General features: G+C 51.2%; 4 protein-coding genes across 11 annotated transcripts in view; 2 read left to right on the forward strand and 2 right to left on the reverse strand.

Annotated features, from left to right (window-relative positions):
• The window catches only part of LOC142890016 (uncharacterized), a 3,179-nt gene extending 1,565 nt beyond the window's left edge, over positions 1–1,614 (reverse strand). Inside the window, exons 1-4 of one of the 6 annotated variants that reach the window (XM_076028766.1) lie at positions 1,407–1,614; positions 639–715; positions 108–219; positions 1–9 (exon numbers count right to left, since the gene is read on the reverse strand). The exon at positions 1–9 is cut by the window's left edge and continues 166 nt beyond it. In XM_076028766.1, the coding sequence (XP_075884881.1) occupies positions 1–9; positions 108–219; positions 639–703 (186 nt within the window). In that variant the 5' untranslated portion in view covers positions 704–715; positions 1,407–1,614. The other 5 variants (XM_076028776.1, XM_076028758.1, XM_076028788.1 and 2 more) reach the window with 5 other exon arrangements.
• Positions 1,231–9,806, forward strand: LOC142889976 (mothers against decapentaplegic homolog 4-like). Of its 2 annotated transcripts, XM_076028693.1 has the most exons (11): positions 1,231–1,356; positions 1,470–1,621; positions 2,586–2,861; positions 4,525–4,705; positions 4,916–5,155; positions 6,968–7,081; positions 7,173–7,226; positions 7,297–7,480; positions 7,566–7,734; positions 8,014–8,122; positions 8,442–9,806. In XM_076028693.1, exons 2-11 carry the CDS (start codon positions 1,556–1,558, stop codon positions 8,645–8,647), a joined length of 1,599 nt encoding a protein of 532 aa, XP_075884808.1. In that variant the 5' UTR covers positions 1,231–1,356; positions 1,470–1,555; the 3' UTR covers positions 8,648–9,806. The 2 variants fall into 2 exon arrangements, with proteins under 2 accessions (XP_075884808.1, XP_075884817.1); XM_076028702.1 differs by lacking the exons at positions 1,231–1,356; positions 1,470–1,621 and adding an exon at positions 1,753–2,085 and having other exon boundaries at positions 2,601–2,861.
• A 314-nt stretch (positions 9,807–10,120) lies between these two features.
• Positions 10,121–15,211, forward strand: LOC142890008 (acidic leucine-rich nuclear phosphoprotein 32 family member E-like). Its single transcript, XM_076028746.1, has 7 exons — positions 10,121–10,800; positions 12,668–12,811; positions 13,007–13,129; positions 13,272–13,431; positions 13,611–13,759; positions 13,929–13,986; positions 14,340–15,211. Exons 1-7 carry the CDS (start codon positions 10,579–10,581, stop codon positions 14,408–14,410), a joined length of 927 nt encoding a protein of 308 aa, XP_075884861.1. The 5' UTR covers positions 10,121–10,578; the 3' UTR covers positions 14,411–15,211.
• On the reverse strand, positions 14,870–22,985 carry LOC142889989 (pleckstrin homology domain-containing family O member 1-like). Of its 2 annotated transcripts, none has more exons than XM_076028714.1 (6): positions 22,665–22,985; positions 22,029–22,166; positions 20,513–20,677; positions 19,861–19,965; positions 18,971–19,069; positions 14,870–18,704 (listed from the first exon to the last, which is right to left on the reverse strand). In XM_076028714.1, exons 1-6 carry the CDS (start codon positions 22,689–22,691, stop codon positions 18,033–18,035), a joined length of 1,206 nt encoding a protein of 401 aa, XP_075884829.1. In that variant the 5' UTR covers positions 22,692–22,985; the 3' UTR covers positions 14,870–18,032. The 2 variants fall into 2 exon arrangements, with proteins under 2 accessions (XP_075884829.1, XP_075884837.1); XM_076028722.1 differs by having other exon boundaries at positions 20,537–20,677; positions 22,665–22,982.
• Positions 22,986–23,346: the final 361 nt, after the last annotated feature.

Consider the following 23,346-nt stretch of genomic DNA (forward strand, 5'->3'; position numbering starts at 1 on the left):
GGCCGGACCCTGGATGCAGTCGGATAGCGCACTGAACTCTGTGAGGCCCTCTCACAGACAAATAACTGGGTCAAAGGTCCATCAGACAACCTCCTCCTACTACTCACCTGCAGCTGGGCTGACCCTGGATGCAGCACCAGGACCAAGGGGGCAGTGTCACACAACATCGTGGGGTCAGAGGTCATCAGCCTGGGCTGAGTCTGGGTCAGCTGAGAGAAGCTGGAGACATTGACAAGGTCAGCTGATGGCATTTCCCATCCCAACTCGGTTTCCTCCACATTCAGCTCGAGAACAACAGTTTACCACTTTATGTACACACACCACAATGTATGAACTACAATTTCACATGAGCTTGATAAAAATATTTTTCATGGAAGAGTCGGTCAACTGAGGCATCGGCACAAGTACACACAGAGGGACTGAAGGAAAATCAGTGTTCAACATTCAGTTGTATAGGTCAAATGATAACAGTTTGTCATCATCAGATTAGTGTTAGGGTTACATTTGGATTATTACTGAGTTGTTGACATTGTTTATTTATTTGATATATTTATGTATTTAATTATTATTATTTATTTTTTTTTTTAAAGACCCTTTTCAATGTGTACAAGATGCTAAAACAAAAAAATAAATCTTACCGCTCATCCAGAGACAGTGACGATCTTCCTCTCAGGTTCAGCGAGTCAAGTTTTGACGATGCCATCACCTGGAGAGTCTGAAAGACACACGCGCGCGCGCGCGCGCGCACACACACACACACACACACACACACACACACGGTAGTTTATGGTCAGAGTACATATTAAACGTTTTTGGCGCCGCTCTGCGGTTCGAATGACGTCACACACTATGGGCAGAGTGTATGGGTTTAGGGCGCATCATGCCGGCCCGGATCCATTGTCAAGAAGAAGTCGGGGACATATTTGATGCTTCACAAGAGGCAGACAACAACGAATCACTATACAAATTAAACTTAAAAGGGGCATAAAATGGTTTCAAATAGAAATGTCGCCTTACTGTGGCAAGTCTGCGCAGTTAGCATCATGCTAATTAATCTCTAAAGTAAATGATTAGCTTCTAGGGCTGATGGGGCTAAATTAGGACTAGGCGCCGCTGTCTTCCAACTTTCCAACACAGATGACAGTATACTTTCCAGAATATTATTATTACCTGGTGTTAATATCAATGAGTTACAGCTGAACCAACAAAGACACCCAGGCTAACACTTACGCTAACAAACACCTGCTGCTAATTCAGCTCTCGCGGTGTCTGATGTTAGCTGTTAGCTGCTAGTCACCTGCTAGGACCAACCAACAGTTTCATAAGACAACGATTCTTCTCGCCTCGAGCCAAATGGTAGGTACTGGTAGTTGTCACTAGGGGGCACCGCAGAACACAAAACGTACAAACTGTCAATCATCTGACAACTCTGCCCCGCCCCCCTCGGGCTGCTCAGCTCCCACTGGCAGGACCGGAGCGACGCCACGTACATCAGAGGGCTGTGATTGGCTCCCGGAGCTGAGCGAGCGTGGCGCCAAGGGACCGGAAGTGATGAATGTCGGTCAGAGGCTTCAGAATAAGAGGTGGACGCTTTGGAGAGAGAGAGACAGAGACAAAATGTGTGTTTCCAGCGCAGCGGGGACTGTCTGTCTGTCTGTCTGTCTCTCTCTCTCTCTCTGTCTCTCTCTCTCTGTCTCTCTCTCTCTGTGTTCTCTTCTCTTCTCTGCTCTGCGCTGCGCTGCGCAGCTCTGCTCTGCTCTGCTCTGCTCTGCTCTACTCTTCTCTGCCGTGATTGGCTCCTCTGGTGGTTGCCGAAGCCCCTCCCCCGGGTCAGACATGTGGCACTGGACAGACTTCCTGTTATGTCTGAGCATGACACAGACACCGCCCCCCACCCCTCCCACCCTCATCCCTTCCCCCCGACTCACTCCCCCTCCGCTGAGTTTCAGTGTGCGTGCGTGCGCGCGCTAAGGCAGCAGGGTGAGTCTAAAGACACGCTCACAGACAGACAGACAGACAGCCTGAGCGGAGAGACAGGAGTCCCGGTGAGAAGAGCAGCCACAGTCAGCTGACGGCTCGGGACAGGTGAGACAACCTGGGATGCTGTCTGTCTAACTGTCTGTCTGTCTGTCTGTCCATCTAACTGTCTGTCTGTCTGTCCATCTAAATGTCTGTCTAACTGTCTGTCTGTATGCCTGCCCGTCTGTCTGTATGTCTTGTCTGTCTGTCTCTCTGCCTGTCTGTCTGTCCATCTAACTGTCTAACTGTCTGTCTGTATGCCTGCCTGCCTGTCTGTCTGTCTGTCTGTCTTGTCTGTCTGTATCTCTGCCTGTCTGTCTGTCTGTCTAACTGTCTGTCTGTAACGTCACACACAAACTGGTGTGACGTCAGGTGATGTGTTGAGCCGGTCGAGTCCAGACGTGGGGTGACGTCACTCAGGTGTGACGTGTCTGTGTGCGTGTGTGTGCATGTGTGTGTGTGCGTGCGTGCGTGCGTGTGTGCGTGTGTGTGTGTGTGTGATACAGATTGATGGACGAAACCTTTCCATTTCCCTGCACACCCTAATGAGCATGTGACAAATAAAGTTCTTGAACCTTCAGATGACCATGGCGGCGCTCAGCCCCGCCCCTCCCAGCAGCGGCGGTGGCGGCGATGCCTGCCTCAGCGTGGTGCGCAGCCTGATGTGCCACCGGCAGGGCGCTGAGGACGAGGGCTTCGCCAGGCGAGCCATCGAGAGCCTGGTGAAGAAGCTGAAGGAGAAAAAGGACGAGCTGGACGCCCTGGTGGCAGCCGTCACCACCGCCGGTGGCCGACCTAGCAAGTGCGTCACCATCCAGAGGACGCTGGACGGCCGGCTGCAGGTACGAGGCCGGCGGGGGGGGGGTCACATGACCAGTCAGACTTCCGGAGTCTCCGCCCCCCTTTTCCACACTGGCTAGGCCTGAGAAGGATCCTTTTGGCTCCTGCGGCTGAGCCAGTCTTTGAACTGGTGGTTGGAGGTGTAGCTGCACTAGGCTGCAGTACTGCGGAGGGCCTCTAGAGGCCACTGTGGTTTCGTTTGCAGAGGGGTTTCATATCCTGGTTGACTCCACCCCCGTTTAAATTTGTCTGAGGTTGAAACGGGTTGACTTTTCTTCAGGTTCTACAGCGCTACTGACTCCAAAGAGCTCCACCGGCCGTAGTTCTACTGTCTGCCACTAGGTGTCCACAGGCCTGACACAGCACATTTAGCTATGTACCCATCTTGAGCTGTGAAGGTGAGCAGGCGCACCTGTGAGATGGATTGGAGGTACAGTGACACGTCTGGTGGAAGGAGACCAGAGCAGCAACTCCAACCTTATGGTTCCCACACCTTCACCTCCAACCTCAGGGTTCCTTCACCTCTAACCTCAGGGCTCCTACACCTCCAATCTCAGGGCTCCTACACCTTTACCTCCAACCTCAGAGTTCCCCCACCTTCACCTCAAACCTCAGGTTTCTGGAACTCTGAAGGTTGATGGTAAGACTCCACCAGAAGCACTTCTGAACTTCTGAGAAGAACCAGAGAGACTCATAACAGTAATCAGGCAGGTTGGTGTGTGTGTGTGTGTGTGTGTGTTTGAGGAGGAGGAGAAGGAGGAGGAGGAAGGGCAGACTGACTTGTTTTGTCTGAAACACAGGAAAGGGGTGGGGTTAAGCTAAGCCTGTGTGTGTGTGTGTGTGTGTGTGTGTGTGTGTGTGTGTGTGTGGACAGATGGGAATGTGTCCACGTCTGGAGTTGAGATCTCATGCCACAGAGTTCCTTACGCTGTGAAAAAAAGCACTTTCTCACTGTTTAGGCCGCATGTTTAGAAACACGGAGTCTTAAAGGGACAGTTACCCATTTTCCTGTGTGTGTGTGTCTGTGTGTGTCTGTGTGTGTGTGTGGCAGAGCTCACCCAGAGACACACAAACCCCACAGCAGAAACCATGAACTGATGACATCATCACATGCTAACTCACTGCAGGTGGTTGGAGGATCTGTTTCCTGTGTGTCTCTGCTCACCATCATCATCATCATCATCATCATCATCATCATCATCATCACAGTCGTGTTGAAGTTCTCACGCAGGAGTCACTGCATCTCATGGCTACAGGCTGTTTGTTGCCTCTTGCACTGGGCTTACTGCGTGGTTGGTGGTGGCGCCTCCTGCTGGAGGCTCCACATGTTCCTGCTCACCAGTTCTGAAGGAGCTCAGCTGCTCCAGCAGCCTGATGGCCAGCTCACACACACACACACACGGGCGCACACACAAACACAAGGGTAGACATGATGTCATGCTTGTGGTTTTGGTGTCTCACCTGGTAAACACACACACACACACACACACACACACACACACACACACACTCACTCAGTGACTCAGATTGTTTAAGAAGCGGGTCTTCCTCTCTCTCCCTCCCTCTCTTCTTCTCTCCCTCTCTCTCACTCGCCCCCCACACTCTCACTCTCTGTCTCTGTCTCTCTGTCTCTCTCTGTCTCTCTCTCTCTCTCCCTCGCCCCAGGTGGCGGGCAGGAAGGGTTTCCCCCATGTGATCTACGCCCGGCTGTGGCGTTGGCCCGACCTGCACAAAAACGAGCTCAAGCACGCCACCTTCTGTCAGTTTGCCTTCGACCTCAAGTACGACAGCGTGTGTGTGAACCCCTATCACTATCAGAGGGTGGCGCCCACCGCCGCCACTGCAGGTAGACACGCCTCCCTCAACCAATCTGCATGTCCACTGACGCCCCCATGTGGTCGCTCTGTGTTGTTGTCATGTGACCTGCTGACCCTTTCCAACCTGGACCACCGACAACATCAACAGTCCTAGTTGTTGAATGGCTAGCTGGTTGTTGGTTGTTGTGATGTCATCGTGGTGGGCGGGGCCATCTGACAGTGCCGTGGTTCTCCCACAGGTCCTCACATTAAGGACGAGTTCCTGCAGGACTGCCGGCGGGCTGAGCCCCCCCCCTTTGCCACGTATCCCAGCATGCCCCTCTCTGCAGCGTCTCCCACGGCAGTGGGGGGGGTCGGCGAGGGAGGAGCGGGGGGCCTCCTTCAGGTAGCCCCGCCCCCCCCTCCTCAGGACCCCAGTGGCCACGCCTCCTCGCCCCCCGCCAACCCTCCCCAGCAGCCGCCCAGCTCGCCAAGCCCAGGTACTGCAGGGAGGAACCAGCACAACCAGTAGAACCAGTAGAACCAGTGGAAGCGGCTAGAGCCAGAACTGAATCAGTAGAATGAATAGATCGGTAGAACCAGTGGAACCAGTGGCATTAATAGAATCAGTAGAACCAGTAGAATTAACAGAACCAGCTAAATCAAAAGACCCAATAACATTAAAGGTCACCTATTATACTATTTTTCGGGCTTTTGTATTTGATGTATGGCCCCTCCAGAGCAGCAACACACGATTTTCCGCGCTGAAAGCTTTTAAGATTTGCGTATCTCGCGGCTTGTTTCCTCGTATTTACTGCATTGCGCGAAAACGCTCTGTTGCACTTCACTCCACACCCAGCCTTGCCGGTGTACGCCCCCGCCCGGCCCACTCCGCTGTGATTGGTCACTCTTCGTCGCCGCTGAGCCTCACTTCCTCAGTTTGCCGGTGCGGGAGTGAAGAGGAAGCGGCAAACTTTACGAAACAGGCACAATTTAAACACTTACCGTCGTGAAGGCTTCACTCTTTAGCAGCTGTTTACCGGCTAATCCAGCTTCGTACAGACCCAGCGCGGGCTGAGTTACGGCCGCAAGGCGGACCGAAGGTCCCTGGACGTTTTTTGTGCCTTCCGTGTCCCCGGAAATATATTTTATTTACTGTGTACTGACCGTGTTTTTGTTTTGTAGTTTGACATTTTAATAGGGCTTAGAATGATTTGGTTTCATACTGTTGACTTGTATCAAAACACTGTCCTAGCAGAGAAAATATGTACTCTGAAACGATCACTTCAGTCATAGAGTCGTTTATTATTAGACAAGAATATCTGCACAATTTAAGTCCACACAAAGCAGGAAGAGCTCTATACAACCCATGTTATCATGCTGGCAGCGTGAACATCGCTATAAGGAGCGAAACTTGTGAGTCGTTGCCTCTTCAGTTTCGCTGCCAGCGAACACAACACACATAACAAGCAGAGCACGGAGTTAGCGGTGGTGGCTAACAGTTCATCAACACGATTCAGCGGTTGTACGTTGCAAGTAGTCTTAAAACTAATGTTGCTTGAGGTCACAATACACTCACAGTCCTCATACATGTTTTCAAATATTGCCGTGGCTGATTATTCTCTCGTCGTCCACCGGCCGAGTCGAGCCCGTCTCACTCCCGTTGCCGACCGGACGAGAGGGGTCTGGCTGCAGACCGGTGTTCCATCGCATCCGCATTAGGCTGAACAAACCTCCAACATTTTCTCTGTTCGTTCCACTCCGACGGTTGTGGTCCTTGGTGCTTCGGTAGTCACTCTGTGTTTTTTATTTTATATTTTTTAAATTTCCCTGACACCGAAAAAATATTTTCTTGGAGCAGCGCATTGCGGAATCACTTCTGGGGCAGAGCGGGGGAGGGCGGAACCAGTTCGAGAGTGTGCCTGAGTTTGGCCATGAAAGTGTTGAAAAAATCTCTGTGAACAGACCGTTTAGAACCATGCCCAACAATTTGCAGGGCTCATGTCCAAACGCATGAACCTCATTATTTGGCGATTTTCGATCATTTGACGATAGAGTTCAACATTGTAACAGTTTTTAAAGCTCAGAAAAGTGGAAAAGCATCATAGGTGCCCTTTAATAATACCAGTAGAATGAACAGAACTAGTATAACCAGTTGAACCAGAATCATCAATTGAACCATGAGAGTGAACAGAACCAGGAGCATCAGTAGAACCAGTAAATTCTAGTAAAAAAAAAATTGTTAAAAGAGAGAGTAAACTGTTCTCTCTCTCAGTCTCTCTCTTTCCCTCTTTCTCTGTCCATCCCTTCAGTCACCTGGTCAGGCAGTGGCTCCGCCCCCTACAGTCCGGCCAGTCCTCACCAGAATGGCCGGAGCCAGCAGCAGGTGTTCCACCGGCACCACCACGCCCCCAACACCCACTTCTGTACGACACCATGTGACCAGAACCGAGTCCCCACTGCGCCCTGTGGCTCCTCCTACTTCTCACTCTTCATCACTGTCTGTGTCCCCTGCAGGGTCGCAGCATCACAGCAGCGCCCCCTACCCCCAGCCGGTGTCCAACCACCCAGGTACCGCCCACCCGACCCCACCCGACTTGACCCGACCCACTGGGCCCTCACTCTCAGGTCTCTCTGCCAGGTCCAGACTTTTGGTGCTCCATCTGCTACTTTGAGCTGGACGTGCAGGTGGGAGAGATGTTCAAGGTGCAGTCCAGCTGTCCTCTGGTGACGGTGGACGGCTATGTTGACCCGTCAGGAGGAGACCGCTTCTGTCTGGGTCAGCTGAGCAACGTGCACCGCACCGCCTACAGCCACCGAGCCAGGTGAGGCTGGCCCCGCCCACCACCTGGCCCTGCCCACTGCCCCCTCCACCTGCTGTCTAACCTCCTCCTCCTCTCCTTCCTGCAGGCTCCACATCGGGCGTGGCGTGCAGCTGGAGTGTCGGGGGGAGGGGGATGTTTGGATGCGTTGCCTTAGCGACCACTCAGTGTTCGTCCAGAGCTTCTACTTGGACCGGGAGGCGGGCCGCGCACCGGGGGACGGCATTCACAAAATCTACCCAGGCGCTTATATCAAGGTGCGAAGACCACTTCCTAGTTTCTAACCAGTAAAACACCCTTGTAGTTTGTGGGGGGCGGGGCTTTAGCTCGGGGAGGTGGGTGCAACTTTTTGGCTGGTGGGGCCACAGTGGGTTGTAAAATATACAACAGTAGCAGCAGATTGGATGGATGTGTTGACTGGGGCCTCTGCAAGGTGGGTGGAGTCAGCCTCCCCAGGTGGGTGGAGTCAGTCCAACTATGAACTTCTTCACAGTGCCGTTCTGTCCCCCTCTTTCTGCCTCTCCTCCTCCCCGCAGGTGTTCGACCTGCGGCAGTGCCACCGACAGATGCAGCAGCAGGCAGCGGCAGTAGTCGCTGGCGGGACCCCCGGGCCGAGCAGCGAGGGGGGCGTGGCCTCAACCCTTGGTGAGCAGCAGACATCTCTCTCTTTCTCTGTCTTTTGGGATGAGTGAAACGCAGCTGGTGGACACGTCTGAAAAGTTTGAGATATTCCTCTACATGGATATGTCTGAAAAAGCACCTCATGAGAGCGTCAAAACCTTTTCGCCATATTTGAGAGGTTTTTCCAAGTTGTTTTTCCAGCTGTTTCCATGACCAGTTTTTTATTGCAATATTTAGGTTTTGCACCATTCTAGGGGTCATGGAAATGCAGCTACTCTCACTCCAACCAAAGTAATATTGACTGGTACTGTGTGTGTGTGCACTTCCCTACCCGGGCCTCTAGGTGGCCACTCCGCAGCGGGCCTGTCAGTGGATGACCTGCGCAGGATGTGCATTGTGCGCCTGAGTTTTGTCAAAGGTTGGGGCTGTGACTACCCGCGACACAGCATCAAGGACACCCCCTGCTGGCTGGAGGTCCACTTGCACCGAGCGCTGCAGCTGCTCGACCAGGTGCTGCACATGCTGCCGCCACCAGAACACACTGTCTGACTCCCAGTCACGCCCCCCCCTCCCCCCACCCCCACAGCACAGCACAGCCAATCAGAGCAGAGATCACAGATACTGATTCCAGATTCCGTCTTCTCAGTCACCCACTGCGGCTGACTGGAGTGTAAGCCGCAGTGTCACGTGCTTCCTGTCAGTCCAACAGGCTTTTATGGAGACCCTCATTATCGTCATCGTCAACGTCATTGTCTGCTCCTCAATCACACAACCCTTTCTCTGGATTCTGTTCCTGCATCCATCCATTTTCTATAGACGCTTCCTTCTGCACTCAGGACAAGTGGCCACGTCATGGCAGAGCCACATATAAAGACAAACACACACACACACAAACACAACTATGGACAATTTTGAGTTCCCAGTTCACCTCACATGCAAGTTACTGACCCAATTTTTTATTTTTTTATTTTTTTACAAATGACCCCAAACATGAGCTTTTAGTTTTTGACATTAAAGACAAAAAAAAAGAAGAAAACTTTTCTTGTTAAATGAACCACATCCATTCATTTTCTTTGTCTGGATAAACAACAATCTGCTGCTGGCTGGTTGTTCCTCAGGGCTCCTCTGTTTCGCTGCTTCCTCACTGTGACTTCAGCCAATCACAAAGCCTGAAGCCTGCTTTGTACTTCCAAAGATTAATTTCCTGCCCTTGGTGACGTCAAATCCTCTTTGATTATTTATTCTGCCTGAATTTCTCTGTCTTTTCAGGTGAACATCTTGTGTTTTTTAATTAAAATGTTCAGATATGAAGTCACTGGTCTTTTTCCACTTTATTGCTCTGTTCATTTGATCATGACATGTTGACCAATACATAATATTCTATCCGGTGTTTGCTGCTTTTTGCTATTACTCCAAATTGATAACAAATGAAATATGTTCATTACTGAACCTGCTGAGCCTGAACTGAGTCACTCTTGAATTGAATTTACATTCAACAGATTATTTACGACCCTCCTCCTGATTTTGTTTTTTATGGCTGAACTGTTCAGTGGGTGGGGACGTTCACAGCAGTTTCGGTAACAGTCTCTGTCTGGCTTTTTCTGGCCACTGAGTGGCGCTGTGCGCAATTTGCTGTTGTTCACACAGCACTCCACCATGTGGCAGCACTGAACCCATAACAAGAAGCAGGTCACCTGGCTGACACGTCGCCGACCTGAATGGCTTCGTGCAGATCATCGCGAGCAACAGGATCAGCTGGACAACAAAAACAACAATAGTAATGATAGTATACGGAAATTATCAGCTACACATGCAAAACACACGACCAATTAAAAAGAAAACATTTGTTTGGGAATATTTACGTCTGAACTATCTGCGCATTTTTACGGCATCTTAATAGTATTCTGCGAGATTTTATCAGACCTTGACAAAAAAAAACAGAATACTGTCTAATCATAATCATGAAGGTCTATTTTATTCATTAAAGCATCATCAACGTATCCATCTGAGTTGACATATTTAAAACAGGTCACTTGAACCAAGACACTAAGAGACAAACTTCCATTTAGAAACCAGAACATGCAATAAAACACAGCGTGTCAGATTTGTTTTGCCTTTACAGGATTAATACAACACTTTTCAATTCACAAACACTGATAGTAAAAGACTAGAGTCACACAACAACAACAGGAAGCAGTGTGGCGGAGGAACCGGAGCGAACAGAAGGCAGCAGCGGCGGCTCTACTTTCTGGCGCCAGTCAGGACAAAGAGTGGGCGGGGACAAAGTTTAAATGTTTCATCCCTTTCTTCTGATTGGCTGGAGAAAGGTACCGCCTTGGCCAAGAGTTAACCAATGACACGAGTCATCGTTGCATCATTACGCGTCACGGAACGAACCCGAACGAGCAGTCCCACATTTGAACCAATCGGAGAGCAGAATGCCCATATCTGTTGAATATTCATGAGCAGGGGGCGTGGTTATGGGCCGGAGGTCGGGCGTGAACGAACATGGAGGGCTAGTTGTCGTCTGCTCGTCGTCGTCGGAGGAGGAAGGCCGCCGCGGGACCGCGCTCCACTCTACACGCTCTTCTTCTGCTACCTTTTGTTGTTACTTCTTCGTGTTGTTCTCCTTGTTGTCGGCCTCCGACATGGACATGAAGAAGAAGATCAGCCAGCAGCTGGGGGACCGCAGCCCCGCCGAGGTGACCACCAGCACCGCACACTCTCATGTCTCTTGGGGGTTTGGGGGTTATTTCTTCTACTTCTTCACACCGAACCACATGACTACGAGGCTCTAAGCAACGGCGAGCGCGCGGGAGGCGGGAGAGGTCGGCTGTGAACCGGTCCAAACCGGTTGGTTCACAGCCCACCGACCATTTTTTGACTCGCGGAGAACAAACTTGTCTGGAGCTACTCCATCATGGAGGAAACTCCCGCTGCTCTCCCGCTCGGCGACGCGCGCCCCCTCCTCACTGCTAGCATCTCTGCTAACAAGGCTAACGCGGCGGAGGGCGCGCGTCCTGCTAGTGGAGCCACGGCGCGTTTTTTAATCTAGATGGAGGGGGGGGGGGGGTCCTTTTTTTTCTTTTTTTAAAAGTTGAAACGGAACTGAACCTGCGCAGCTCGGCACGGTTCCGTTCGCCGCCCCGCCCCCCACCCGCATCGACACGGCTACCATTTTAACCTTCAGTCGTAAACACTCGGTGCTGCCGATGATGATGATGATGGCGATGGCGGCGCGTCACACCAGACTACTGTCAACTCGTCGAATTGTTCCCGCTCTCGGCCGTTATAGAACCGAGCCCTTGGCTCCGGTCAGATCCGGTTCTGCATTCTGGTGGTTCGGACTCCACCGCTCGTTTCGGCTCGGTGAAGTGGCGGCGTTTTTGGAACTACCAGAGACTTTACCGGGAGTTACCGCCGCTGTACCCGCCCACGCCGCGGTTCGGCTGAAGTGAAACATGTTCCGTAGGTGTAAAACTTGTCCTCTTAACAAGCCCCCCCCCAAAAAAAACAACAACAACACACACACACACATTCTCTCTCTCTCTCACACACACACACACGAATATCCGCCTTTCCTCGCGCATCTTTGCGAGGCGCCAACAGCTGTGCGCGAGTTTGTTTCTGTCACTCATCAAAGTGTTTGCGGTCGTGGTGGACTTGTCGATCCACAATATCGACGACAATGTTGTCAATCCAATCTAGGTAGTTCATTGGTTACTATGTTTGACCGATGAAATGACTGAATGGAGGGCAAACAACCAACATATATTTTCTTTTTAGTTAAAATGCCCAAATTCAGTCCGACTTTTGAACTATTTTATAATGCTCAAGTTGGGAGGGGGGGGGGTCACATACACTCTTTAAATTCATGAAAATTGATTCTGATTGAGCAGTTTGGTGATTCATTCACCTCAATTGTGTCAAAAGTATTTGCGTTGGTAATACCGGCCCTGTATGTCTTTAGTAGCGGATGATAGGAAATGTTGCAGTATTGCAGCACACCACTAGTGGGCGGAATGAGAGCAGTTGCCCCAATTGCATTTGGGTGCCTCTCCAATTGGACCATAAACCTCCCAGTGTCTGGACCAGAACGGACAACAGTTTGAGAACAGGCGGTGACAAAACAATGGAATGATGTTTGTAAATTCTTTTACATGTTGAAAATTAAACAAATTATAATAAACACCTAGTTTACAATTATTTAAAGCATTTTGGGACACCCTGTATATACATAGATATATATTGTATTTTGTAATGCAGTTCAACAGCTAATGCATCGAAGTTATTTATGCAAGTCATAAAACATTTTGAAATGCCTCTGCAATGTTTTCTTACTCCATTCAATTAGAACTTTGTAGAGTCACATTTTAATTTAATTTTAGTTTTTGTAAAAGTTTTATGAAAATCTCATCTGGTTCTCGCGAAGCCAATGTCGTGTATCGTCTGCTGAGCTGAGTGTATTGTCACTAGTCTGCAGGTCACCACGGCAACGCACGTCAGCATGTCCATGATGAACCTGTCTCACAATGCCACCTGCTTACCTGCAGTTCACTTCACTTCCAGGTGGTGGAGCTGGTGCTGGAGGACTGTCAGTCCAGCGAGGTGGAGGGTCTGACAGACGAGTACACGGAGCTGGAGATCCTCAGCATGGTCAGCATCGGCCTTACGTCGCTTGCCAAGCTGCCCAAACTGCCCAAACTGCGCAAGGTCAGTTCCTGTTTCCCAGCATGCACTGCTGCTTAATCAGACTCAGAAGTCTTTATGTTTCATTGGAGGACAGCACACACGAAATTCAGGGCGCTACTCCTGCTTGGTTTTGAGGAATATTAAAGTTTAATAAGATAAAAAGATGAATTAGATGATTGCATATTCAATCAATTTGTTTGTTTGTTTGTTCATTAGCTGGAGGTGAGTGACAACACCATCACCGGCGGCCTGGACACACTGGTGGAGAAATGTCCAAACCTGACGCACCTCAACCTGAGCGGCAACAAGATCAAGGACCTGAGCGCCGTTGAAGTCCTTGTACGTCCAGCCGTCTGTCCGGAACCAGTTCAGCCAGTCGGGGTTGATTTCATCTAAAGACTGGAGGGAAAAAATTAGTTTGCAACAAGAGAAGGTGTCACCTCACCACAACTCCTATTCTTCTTCTTCTGTGGTGGTGCAGCAAAACATGAAGAACCTGAAGAGCCTGGACCTGTACAGCTGTGAGGTGTCCACAGCCAACGACTACAGGGACAATGTCTTCGAGATGCTGCCGCAGCTCCGCTACCTCGACGGCTTTGACCAGGAGGACAACGAGGTGCCCGACTCGGAGGCTGAGAACGGTGAGTGGCAGAGAGCAGCTGTGGTGGGCTCCCCCTGGTGGAGGCAAGAGGTCATCAGGAGGAACTCAAAAATGAAAAGTTGGCATTTGTGATGTGACGTATATTTAAATGAATAAATAGATTTTATGTTCCAAACAAAAGTTACTTTATTTCTTGAAGTAAGTTTCTTCTTCTTCCAGATGATGACGATGAGGCGGGGCCCCCCGGTGACGATGACGACGACGACGACGATGACGAGGATGACGATGACGAGGGCGATGAGGAGGACGGCTCTGAAGGGGACGAGGACGAGGTGGGCTTGTCCTACCTGATGAAGGAGGGCATCCAGGTGAGTGGGCTCAGCTGACACAGACTGTGTATGTGTTTTATTTTGAAGGAAAGTATTTTTATCTGCCGCTTGTCCAGTTTATTCACTTTAACATTAGTCATTGTTTTACACGTTGTATTTATTACAAATACACTTTGTTTCTCCTCCGTGTGTGTGCGTGTCTCTTCAGGACGAGGAAGACGATGGAGACTACGTGGACGAGGACGAAGACGAGGAGGAGGATGGAGGTACGTAGGTTTCATCCAATCAGAGCGGAGATGGGAAGAGGACGTCGATGATGATGATAAGACAGGGGTGGTCCAACTCTTTGACTGGTGGGCCACAGTGGGTTGTAAACTGTGCCATTTATTGAAATGGCTCTGAAAACACTGGAAACATGGAGGAAATACAGATACTTTATAACTGACTGTCTATTAATATCATTTCTCCAAGTTCAATTTAAGAGCCAGATTAAAAAGCTGAATGGGCCGCATGTGGCCCCTGGGCCCTAGTTTGCCCACCCTTGCGATAAATGGGTGTTTCTAAAATGTCAAGATTTTATTTTGAAAAGCAAGCTGTGTGCGTGTGTGTGATGCTGCAGGCGTTCAGGGGGAGAAGAGGAAGAGAGACGTGGATGATGATGGTGACGATGACGACGACGACGATGAATAATAACCCCTCCCCCTCCCCCTCCTCCTCCTCTCACTGTCCCGCCCCCCTCTCCCCACTACTCCCCCGACTGGCCGGAGTGCCACATTGAGAGCCGTAGATGGACCAGCGGGTGGCAGCAGCAGGATCAGCACTGCCCAACAAGGAGCCTCCTGATTGGACAAAGCCCTGACCATGAGAAATAACTTCCTGTTCTGACTCCTCACGCAGCCACCGACCAACCGCCAAGCCAAAACACCTGCTGTGTGGCCACGCCCACAAACTGCTCCCGACCAATCAGAGACTTGTCTGCGCCATGTCTGCACCCCCCTTCAACCATCATCATCATATCTGAATAGTTTTGATTGGACAAAAACAAACATCAGCAACTTTGATCTACTCTGTCAGCAGGGGGCGGTACTGAATTTCACCACAGCCGGCCAATAGGGGGCGCAACAGGTGATATGGCTTCACTGTTGCATCTTTTATCTGTGTGTGTGTGTGTGTGTGTGTGTGTGTGTGTGTGTGTGTGTGTGTGTGTGTGTGTGTGTGTGTGTGTGTGTGTGTGTGTGTCGACGTGGTGATCTCTGATTGGCTGCTGCACCCCGGGTCTGTCTGCCGCTCTCTGATTGGCCGCCGGCCGTCTGTAAATAGAAGTGAGGCCGTCTTGTAGCGTGTCGTCGTGTCCCATGGCCTCGGGTCGGGTCGGAACCGAGTCTGGAGCACAATCATTGTCTGGAGTGTTTTATTTTTTTATTCCCGTATTCTTGTGGTCATGTTGCTGTAACCGCAGAGTTTTTTCAATAAAAACAACTCAATACCACAGTTTCACTGGCTCGTCTTCACTCGGCAGTCGGCCAATCAGCTCGCTGCATGACGGAAGTGTGACTGTGGTCTCAGAGGATGTGAAGCTGCCACTAGGTGGAGCCCCAGCACACCACCTCGACGGCAGGAAACCCACCAGTTGTGTGATCTCTACTGCGTTCAATCCTGCTATGACCACTCGGTGGCGCCACCCTGACAAGAGCAGCTGGTTGAGTGGAGCCAACGATGAGGGGGGGTGGGGCTACACATGACATACACACACGTTAAAGCAAATTCAGTGTAAAGCATCAGGTGGAGAATCAGAGCGATGGTGTCAGACATTAAAGGAAGAAGTCTGTCAACTTTCATCACTGCTCATACTGTAGTGCACCCTCTGAAACCATGTGTGTGTGGTTTTCAATCTTGAATATTTAGCACTAATGCAGCTAATGATTAGCTTCCCCTGAATGAGCCACAATTAGTTACATAAACTCAATTACAATAATAGTTGTTTTGCTGCAGGTGATGTCGTGTAGTCCTGGGTGAACCTCACGACCCTGGCTGAGGCTGGAGTGGTGCATCATGGGAGGTGGAGTGTCAGGTGTGCTGAGTGCAGGTCTAAAGTGTGAGGAAGCATTTTTGAACTTGTGGAATCAACCTAAACTCGTGGCCCATCACCTGATCCCGCCCTCCAATCACTATCTCACCTGTCTCCTCCACCTGTCACAGGCTCACCTGCCCCTCCTCCCCCACCTGGACACACCATGTAAATCTCTGAGCTGTGATTTGTTTGCAGCAGTAGTCGAAAACAAACAAGCTGCTGCAGCGAATGGAGTGTCCTCCGTCTGAAGGAAGCGTTCTTCGAGGACCCAGCCTAGAAGGACGGACCAAACCCCGCCTCCCCGGTAACCACCCGGGACGGTCTAGCCTTCGGCGTATTTCCTCGTTGCGTCACCGCCGTTCCCTCTGGCTGGCCAACCCCGGAAGTGACGTTTTTATAGCATCAAGCTCACCATTGGTTCGCCATCTAACGATGTCGTTGGATGATCAAATAAGTAAAATCCTACGTTAAAAACTGGATACTTGATGAAACTTCAATACTTAAATTTATATGTTCTGTCTTTACCAGTACATGCCACTAATTTCAGCTGACTTCCCAGGATCTCACGATGCTTTGCAGCAGCACGCAAAGCATCATGGGATACACAAGTACACGAAGGATAGTAGCCGTGCAGCCTTGGAAATCGGCTAAAACGAGGGCGCATTCCGAGTACGCATTTTGAGCGTCCTAAGCACCCTTGGGAATTGGGACAAGCCATCGCGCAGTGCTATGACGCAATTTCCTTTCAAAATGCGTACTTCAAGGATGCAGACCCTGAATTGAGACACAGCAATAGACCGGCTGCTTCGGTTCTGCTGAGTCACGCAGTGTCGGACAGCTGAGGTCAGGGGTCAACTGATCATGTGCCTCCTGCCAGGCAAGAAGAGACGCTACAGACACCAGTTGAAGGTCAGAGGGTTGAGGGCTGGTCTGCAGGCATTCTTTTTCTTCTTCTTCAGTTTCCTCCTTCCACAGCAGGAAGTGGGAGTCCTAAAATGTTTGAGAACAGTGTGACCCGCCCACCTAGCTGTTTCATCTGCAGAAACAGGCCTATGTTGGTCACTTGAAAATAAGAAATCTGCCTTTAATAAAACTTGTTTGTTGCTTTTCCAGTTCAGATCATTCAGACACAAAATATTCTTTCACAATAAAAAACAGATTTGTGGTTGTTCCTCTCAGCAGATCCAAGATAATTTCCTCTGAAAACTGAAAGAACATAGATGAGTGAAGTCCAGTCACAGTCCTGAGCAGTTTAGCATTAGCCACATGCTAACAGCTCCCTCAGCTGGTGAGAGGGAATGACTAGCGTGAGCTAACCACCAAACGTGTTCTGCTTTCACGTACCTCAGTAACTAAACTAACTGTGTAGACGGAGGCTAATTCACTGCTAGCGTGCTAATGTCTACTGTGCAATGAGAGAAAAAAAAAACCTGCAGTGGCCCTCGCCATCCTACTGTTTCCTAAATGAACGACAGATTTAAGCAAACTTCACCTGGTTAGCTCATCGGCGAACTGTAACCTGAACCAGAAGGTACCTTCGGCTGGGTTAGCTGCTGGTGCTATGTGTTGTTGGAGCTGATCTACAGAGAGGAACACCTTCAGCAGCTAACCCTTCTAGATTGACAGTGAGGGGTCAGACATGGAAGTCGTCCTGAACTGGTTTCAGAAACACAGTTTGGGAAGCAGAGGTTCCTTGTTGAGCTAACAGGAAGTTAGCGCTCAGTCGTACCAGCTCCAGTTTTGCGGTTGACCTGGAAGTGCATTCGTACCCTCAACACCAACACCAACCTCCTGAGCAGCAGTGACATCATACCTCCACCGTATGAGGTCACATGGTCCGTCACGTGATCCCACAGTGACTCGTGTGACGTCTGAACATCATCTTGGCACTGTTGGGTTTCGTCTCTGACGACATCTGTGCAAAGCTGGAATTCTTCCTGCATCAGGTTCCACATCCAGAACCTGGATCTTCTTCATGAGTCACCAGTAGTTTCACTTCCTGTTCAGCTTCCTGCGAGGACAGCAGCTGGACCAGGACCAGACCTGGACCAGTCCGGGACAAGACCGGGACCAGACTTGGACCTGGACCAGACCAAGACCAGGACCAAACCCAGACCTGGAACAGGCCGGGACCAGTCTTGGATCAGACCTGGACCTGGATCAAAACTGGACCAGACCCGGTCCAGACCTGGCCCAGACTGGGACCAGACCCCTACCGGACCAGGACCAGGACCAGACTCCTCACTTTGGGCTCCTGTGGTCCGAGTCCCCCTTGGTGCTGCTGGAGGGGGCTGGGGATGGGCAGGTGGGGGAGGGGCATGAGGAGGGGGAGGGGCATGAGGAGGGGGAGAGGTCCAGCTGTTGGCACAGTCCCCGCAGGTTCTTCACCTCCTCAAGAACCTCCTGGGCCTGGGTCCAGGTCAGCCGGGCCTCTTGCAGCAGTCTCTGGGCCTCGATGCGGCACCCTTCGCCCCCCTCCCCTCGGGCTCCTCTTCCCCCGGACCCTCCCCCCTCCCCCTCCCCCTTCCCCACTGCCACCAGCAGCTGCTCCGTCTCCTCCAGCTTCCTGTCGATGAGCCGCTGCAGCCGGCTGACGGAGGCGGCGGTGGTGGTGGTGCTGGTGGTGGTCGCCCCGGTCTTGGTGCCGCCCGGGTCCGAGTGGGTCAGGATGTGGTCCATGGAGGCGCAGCGGTTCTTCTGGGCCGGCGTGGGCGGCGCCGTCTCCCACACCACCGCCGCCTCCCGTGGGAGGCTGCGCGACTTCCCAGACGCCTCGGCGCCGCGGACCACCAGGGCGCCGTCTGTCCTGGAGCGGGGGGGGCGTCCGTCGGCCGTGGCAGCGCCCTCTAGAGGAGCCGCAGGGTCCTCCTCCTGAATCAGGTCCAGGGTCAGCGCCCCGTCAGAGGAGGATGCCTGGTGGAGACAAACAGGAAGCAAGCGGGTGACTCCAACTTACATTTCCTGTCAGAATTCAGGGGGGTCAAACTCGACTGTCCTGATCGACGTGCCAAAATACCAGCAGAGCATTATGGGATTTGTAGTATTAGCGGTAGATGTGCTATATAATACCAGCGGAGCAGCAGCTCTAGCAGTGGCACTGCAGGCCAGATGTGGCCCGCGGGCCAGAGTTTGACACCTATGTGCCAGACGGTGGAGGTGGGAGACGGGCGAGGACTGACCACGGCAAGCAGGTGCCCCCTGGTGGGCAGGCGCCGGTTGTGCGGGATCTTCACCCGGTCGCGGGTCAGGTGGGACAGGTGCGAGTCGTCCACCGTCACCTGGAGACACAAGACCACACAACCACCACACAAACACACAGTGAGGCCGCGTCGCATCGTGTCGCAACAGCTCGTATCATAACCAGTGTGCAAAATACAGAGGGGTCTGGGGGGGGTCCAACCCCCCTCATTAACTCATAGCAAAATTTTATTTTGTTATTGTACATATATATATATATGTATATATATATATATATGTGTGTACATACATACATACATACATACATACATACATACATACATGTATATATATATATATATATATATATATATATATATATATATATATATATATATATATATATATATATATATATATATATGTGTGTGTGTATATATATATAGACATGTACACATCACCAGTCAGGACTTTGAGATACATTTTGTGTTACTGCAGTAGCACAAATGTTTCCTCTTTCAGTCGTTGCGTAACTCAGCTGCTCATATTAGCAGCTTCCCAGGACCCGAGTCTGTGTGTGTGTGTGTATTGACCCAGTCATTGATTCCTGTATTGGCTGGTGGAAAGTACAGAGGAGGCTGTTGACTGGATGACGTGTGCCCACACGGACAAGCAGCTGACAAACACACAACATCATCACCACAACCAGGCGGTGGGTTGTACCAACGCTGCAGTACCACAAACAGCCACACGGAAAACTAAAACTAGCTCGCTGCAGAGAAGAGGTCATCCCTGGGCCTGATCTCTGGTCTGGAGTCAGTCATTGGCTGTCCACACAGAGAAAGGAAGTGGGCGGGGCCTGAGACGCTGACATCACGGGGCGGCGGCTCACCTCATCCAGGATCCTGTTCTTGGCTCGAGTGATGGCGCCACTGAGCACGTTGATCCACGACTCCTTCTCCTCCGGACTGACGGCCAGAAACACCAGGTTGGGGGCCTGCCACGGCGCAGCACAACACCACGCAACACAACACAACACAACCTGTCAGCTGCTGCACTGGTCCAGTCATCAGCCACAACACTAGCGTGAAGCTAATTTAGCATTTCAACTTTTTTTTTTAAGATGCACTTCTGTGCTACTGCACTTTTCTTTACAGCGCAGACACGCACACACACATGCACACACACACACAGCCATCTGGTGAGGAGACCCCCCACTGAGGCTCTAGAGAAAAGCAGAGAGGGAGAGAGAGAGCGAGAGGGAGAGAGTGTGTGTGTGTGTGTGTGTGTGCGAGTGAAACAGAAGCTGCCACCTGTCTAATCGACACCTGATCCCCCTCCAAGGCATTCTGGGTATTTGTGGAATGACCCACAGTAATCAGCTGAGTGTGTGTGTGGAGAACATCAGTATCAAATTATTTCTTTTTGTTTGGCCCATTTGCAGACGTGGTGGTGCAGGTGTGTCCAGGCGTAGCAGGTGTAGCAGGTGTGTGCAGGTGTAGCAGGTGTGTCCAGGTGTAACAGGTATAGCAGGTGTGTCTAACTGTGTCCAGGTGTAGCAGGTGTACCGTGTTGCCTGGCGAGCTGCAGCGCAGCAGCCTGAACTTGCTGTGGTTCTTCTTACTGCGGCTCTTGTTTTTGCGCACGTCCTCGCAGCGCTCGTAGTCGGACAGGTCCAGCACCTGCTCGGCCCGGCCCAGCTCCTTCACCTGCAGGGGGTCACACACAGGTAAGTCCCAGGTGGCGCTCACACACCTGACAGGGACAATTGTCGTCGCACAAGACAAACACCATCAGGATGATGCCAATGGGGGAAAGTGCTCCGGCTGTCACGCTACACTAAGCTAAGCTAAGCTAACCAGTCCTCTACCCAAACTCCTCAGTGTAGTCTTGGTGGTCAATACAGCAGTGTGCCTTCAGGGGACAGCAGTGAGCAGTGATCATTAATGAGGATGATGTCAGTGTTTTGAGTCTTTGAGCAGCTGATCATCACACCTGCTATCTAAGTGTGTGTGTGTGTGTGTGTGTGTGTGTGTGTGTGTGTGTGACCAACAGTTGTGCAAATCACAGGCAAACCCAGACATAGACACACACACACACACACAGCGCTCCCTGCAGGTTAACACCAGGTCTCCTTGGATATGCCATCCATTATTCACCAGCCTTAATATGAGCCTTCCTGAGAGGTAGGCCACACCCCCCCCCCCCCCACACACACACACACACTCTCACTCCCAGGCCTGAGCAGTCAGCCGACCGATCAGCCCGTTATTGATTGATGGTTAAAAGGCGGGGCTTACGGCTCCGCCTCCTCAGCCTGGGCCCCGCCCCGACAGGAAGTAGCACTTCTCTTCACTCCAGTGACTGGCTCCCTTAAAGGTCCAGTGTGTCTGCTTCACACTCACACTGCAGCCTGTCACTGATCAATTATCAATAAAGTTTGATTGAAAGCAAGCCGCATCAACAGCAGCTTCACATAGCCATCACAGCAGCAGAGGAAGTTGTCTGGAAGTCACTGTCTGCTATTACAAGCAAATGTGGTGTGTGTGTGTGTGTGTGTGTGTGTGTGTACTTTCTGTTCCTGTTCCTGCTTACACAAGAAGTGGAGCCTGCTGAAACTCTGATGCCTCCTAATTTGGTGCTGAGAATCATTTTGTAAAGCGATTCCCACACGACATCTGACGTGTGATTGGCCGGCCGGCCGTGGCGGACAGGAAGTGGCAGACTTCCACTAATAGCTCCGGCTGACGCTGAGATGATTCCACATCATGTGACACCTGAATGCTGCAACGTTGCACTTTGTGTGCATGAGTTGTGTGTGTGTGTAGATGAGTTGTGTGTCATTTCTGGAGGATGTGATGCAGGCCCTGGTTCTGTTGGACCAACAAGCTGCTGTTAGAGGTTCAGCACTGAAACCAGAGCTGTGTGTGTGTGTGTGTGTGTGTGTGTGTGTGTGTATTCAGGCTGAAACAGGACTCTAGCTGAGAAATGCTTTGCATCGGTAGGGACCGGTCAGCCAGGACAGAACCGGCTCCAGCCGACCTGTTGACCTGGACTCACCTCCTTCTCGCAGACAAACAGCTGGTCTCCTCTCAGGACAAGGAAGCGGTTCTTCCAGATCTCCCGGAAGATCCCCTTCCCGCAGAACTTTCGGATCCAGCCCACCTTGTCGGGCGGCGGTGCCGAGTCGGGCGGAGCCTGTTGACAGGAAATAGGAAATGTCAGAGTTGTCCGGCAGGTGTGATGGCCAATCACAGGAGCGAGGAGGAGGAGTTTATTGATTTGAGTCAAATACTGAACCCAACAGAACCGGATCAATTAAAGCCCATCTATTGTGTGTGTGTGTGTGTTTCTGTGTGTGTGTGTGTGTGTGTGTGTGTGTGTGTGTGTGTGTGTGTGTGTTTCAGTGCGCACAGCCATTTCTTTCTTGAAGAAAGACGTGAATTCAAGTTAAGAAACAAGTTCAGAACCACGATATCAACAAAAACAACAATAATCAAACGATTAAAAACTCTTATTTTGGAGACCGGAAGTGGTGTGTGCCAACTAACGGACGCTCTGCCCTTCATAATAAGAGCCTGGAACTAATCCCCGTTGAAGCTTTTGTTCCCGAAGCTCCGGGGGGATGTGTTCCAACCCGATCCGAAACGAACCGAACCGGGCCGTGAGCTCGGCACCGTCCCGGCAGGAACTCACCCGTTTCCCGCTGTGGTTCTTCTTCATGCCGCCGCCGGTTCTCCGCTGCTGCTGCTTCTCCTCTTTCTTCTTCTTCTTCTCGCACTTTGGCCGTAACTCCGTGGTGGTCCAAGCGGCGGCGCCGCAGCGGGGACGCGGCTCTGCCCGAGTGGAGTTGAGAGGACTTGATTTGGGGAGTCAGTTCGGTTCGGGGAGTGTCGGAGCCTGTTCCTCGCCCTCTCTCTGCTCGCTCTGCTCCGTCCTGCTGTCGCCGGGCTCCGCTGCGCTCTGGCCGGGCAGGAGCCGCTCCGACAGTCGGTGTCCGGTTACTCCTCCTCCTTCTCCTCCTCCTCCTGCTCCTCTCCCCCCACCCCGCGGACTCCCCGCTGGCCCCTCCAGGCTCCTCGGGCAGCCTCGCAGCGCCCCCTGTAGGCCATGTTCGAGCCATGAAAGGGTGTTAAAGGTAGTTTAGTACGACCGAGTGCTTGCTTCCACAGAGAAAAAGTAAAAAGTAAAAAATAAATAAAAGACAGAGGACATATATACAATATGTATATATGCTCAAGTTTTACTTGCTCTTTAGGAAAACACTACATGAAATAGCTAATATTTGTATTTTATTTAAATCTATATTAAAAATTACTATCTCAAGGACAGCAATTCAGAGGCTTTTCGAAGGTTCGTCAACATTTTTTAGTCATTT

Source organism: Nelusetta ayraudi, unplaced genomic scaffold (assembly GCF_046127955.1).
Source record: "Nelusetta ayraudi isolate G7.1 ecotype Tasmania unplaced genomic scaffold, CSIRO-AGI_Nayr_v1 ptg000003l, whole genome shotgun sequence".
NCBI lineage: Eukaryota > Metazoa > Chordata > Actinopteri > Tetraodontiformes > Monacanthidae > Nelusetta > Nelusetta ayraudi.

Bases quoted from the DNA above. Each gene is read 5' to 3' on its own strand.
- LOC142889976 (XM_076028693.1), top strand. From the start codon at position 1,556: ATGTCGGTCAGAGGCTTCAGAATAAGAGGTGGACGCTTTGGAGAGAGA. The intron at 5,156-6,967 runs GTACTGCAGGGA...CCATCCCTTCAG, and splicing joins GCCCAGCTCGCCAAGCCCAG to TCACCTGGTCAGGCAGTGGC. The intron at 7,082-7,172 runs GTACGACACCAT...TGTCCCCTGCAG, and splicing joins CGCCCCCAACACCCACTTCT to GGTCGCAGCATCACAGCAGC.
- LOC142890008 (XM_076028746.1), top strand. From the start codon at position 10,579: ATGGGCCGGAGGTCGGGCGTGAACGAACATGGAGGGCTAGTTGTCGTC. The intron at 10,801-12,667 runs GTGACCACCAGC...CTTCACTTCCAG, and splicing joins GGGACCGCAGCCCCGCCGAG to GTGGTGGAGCTGGTGCTGGA. The intron at 12,812-13,006 runs GTCAGTTCCTGT...TTTGTTCATTAG, and splicing joins AACTGCCCAAACTGCGCAAG to CTGGAGGTGAGTGACAACAC.
- LOC142889989 (XM_076028714.1), bottom strand. From the start codon at position 22,691: ATGAAGAAGAACCACAGCGGGAAACGG. The intron at 22,167-22,664 runs GTGAGTTCCTGC...TCCTGTCAACAG, and splicing joins AGAACCACAGCGGGAAACGG to GCTCCGCCCGACTCGGCACC. The intron at 20,678-22,028 runs GTGAGTCCAGGT...GACCCCCTGCAG, and splicing joins TGTTTGTCTGCGAGAAGGAG to GTGAAGGAGCTGGGCCGGGC.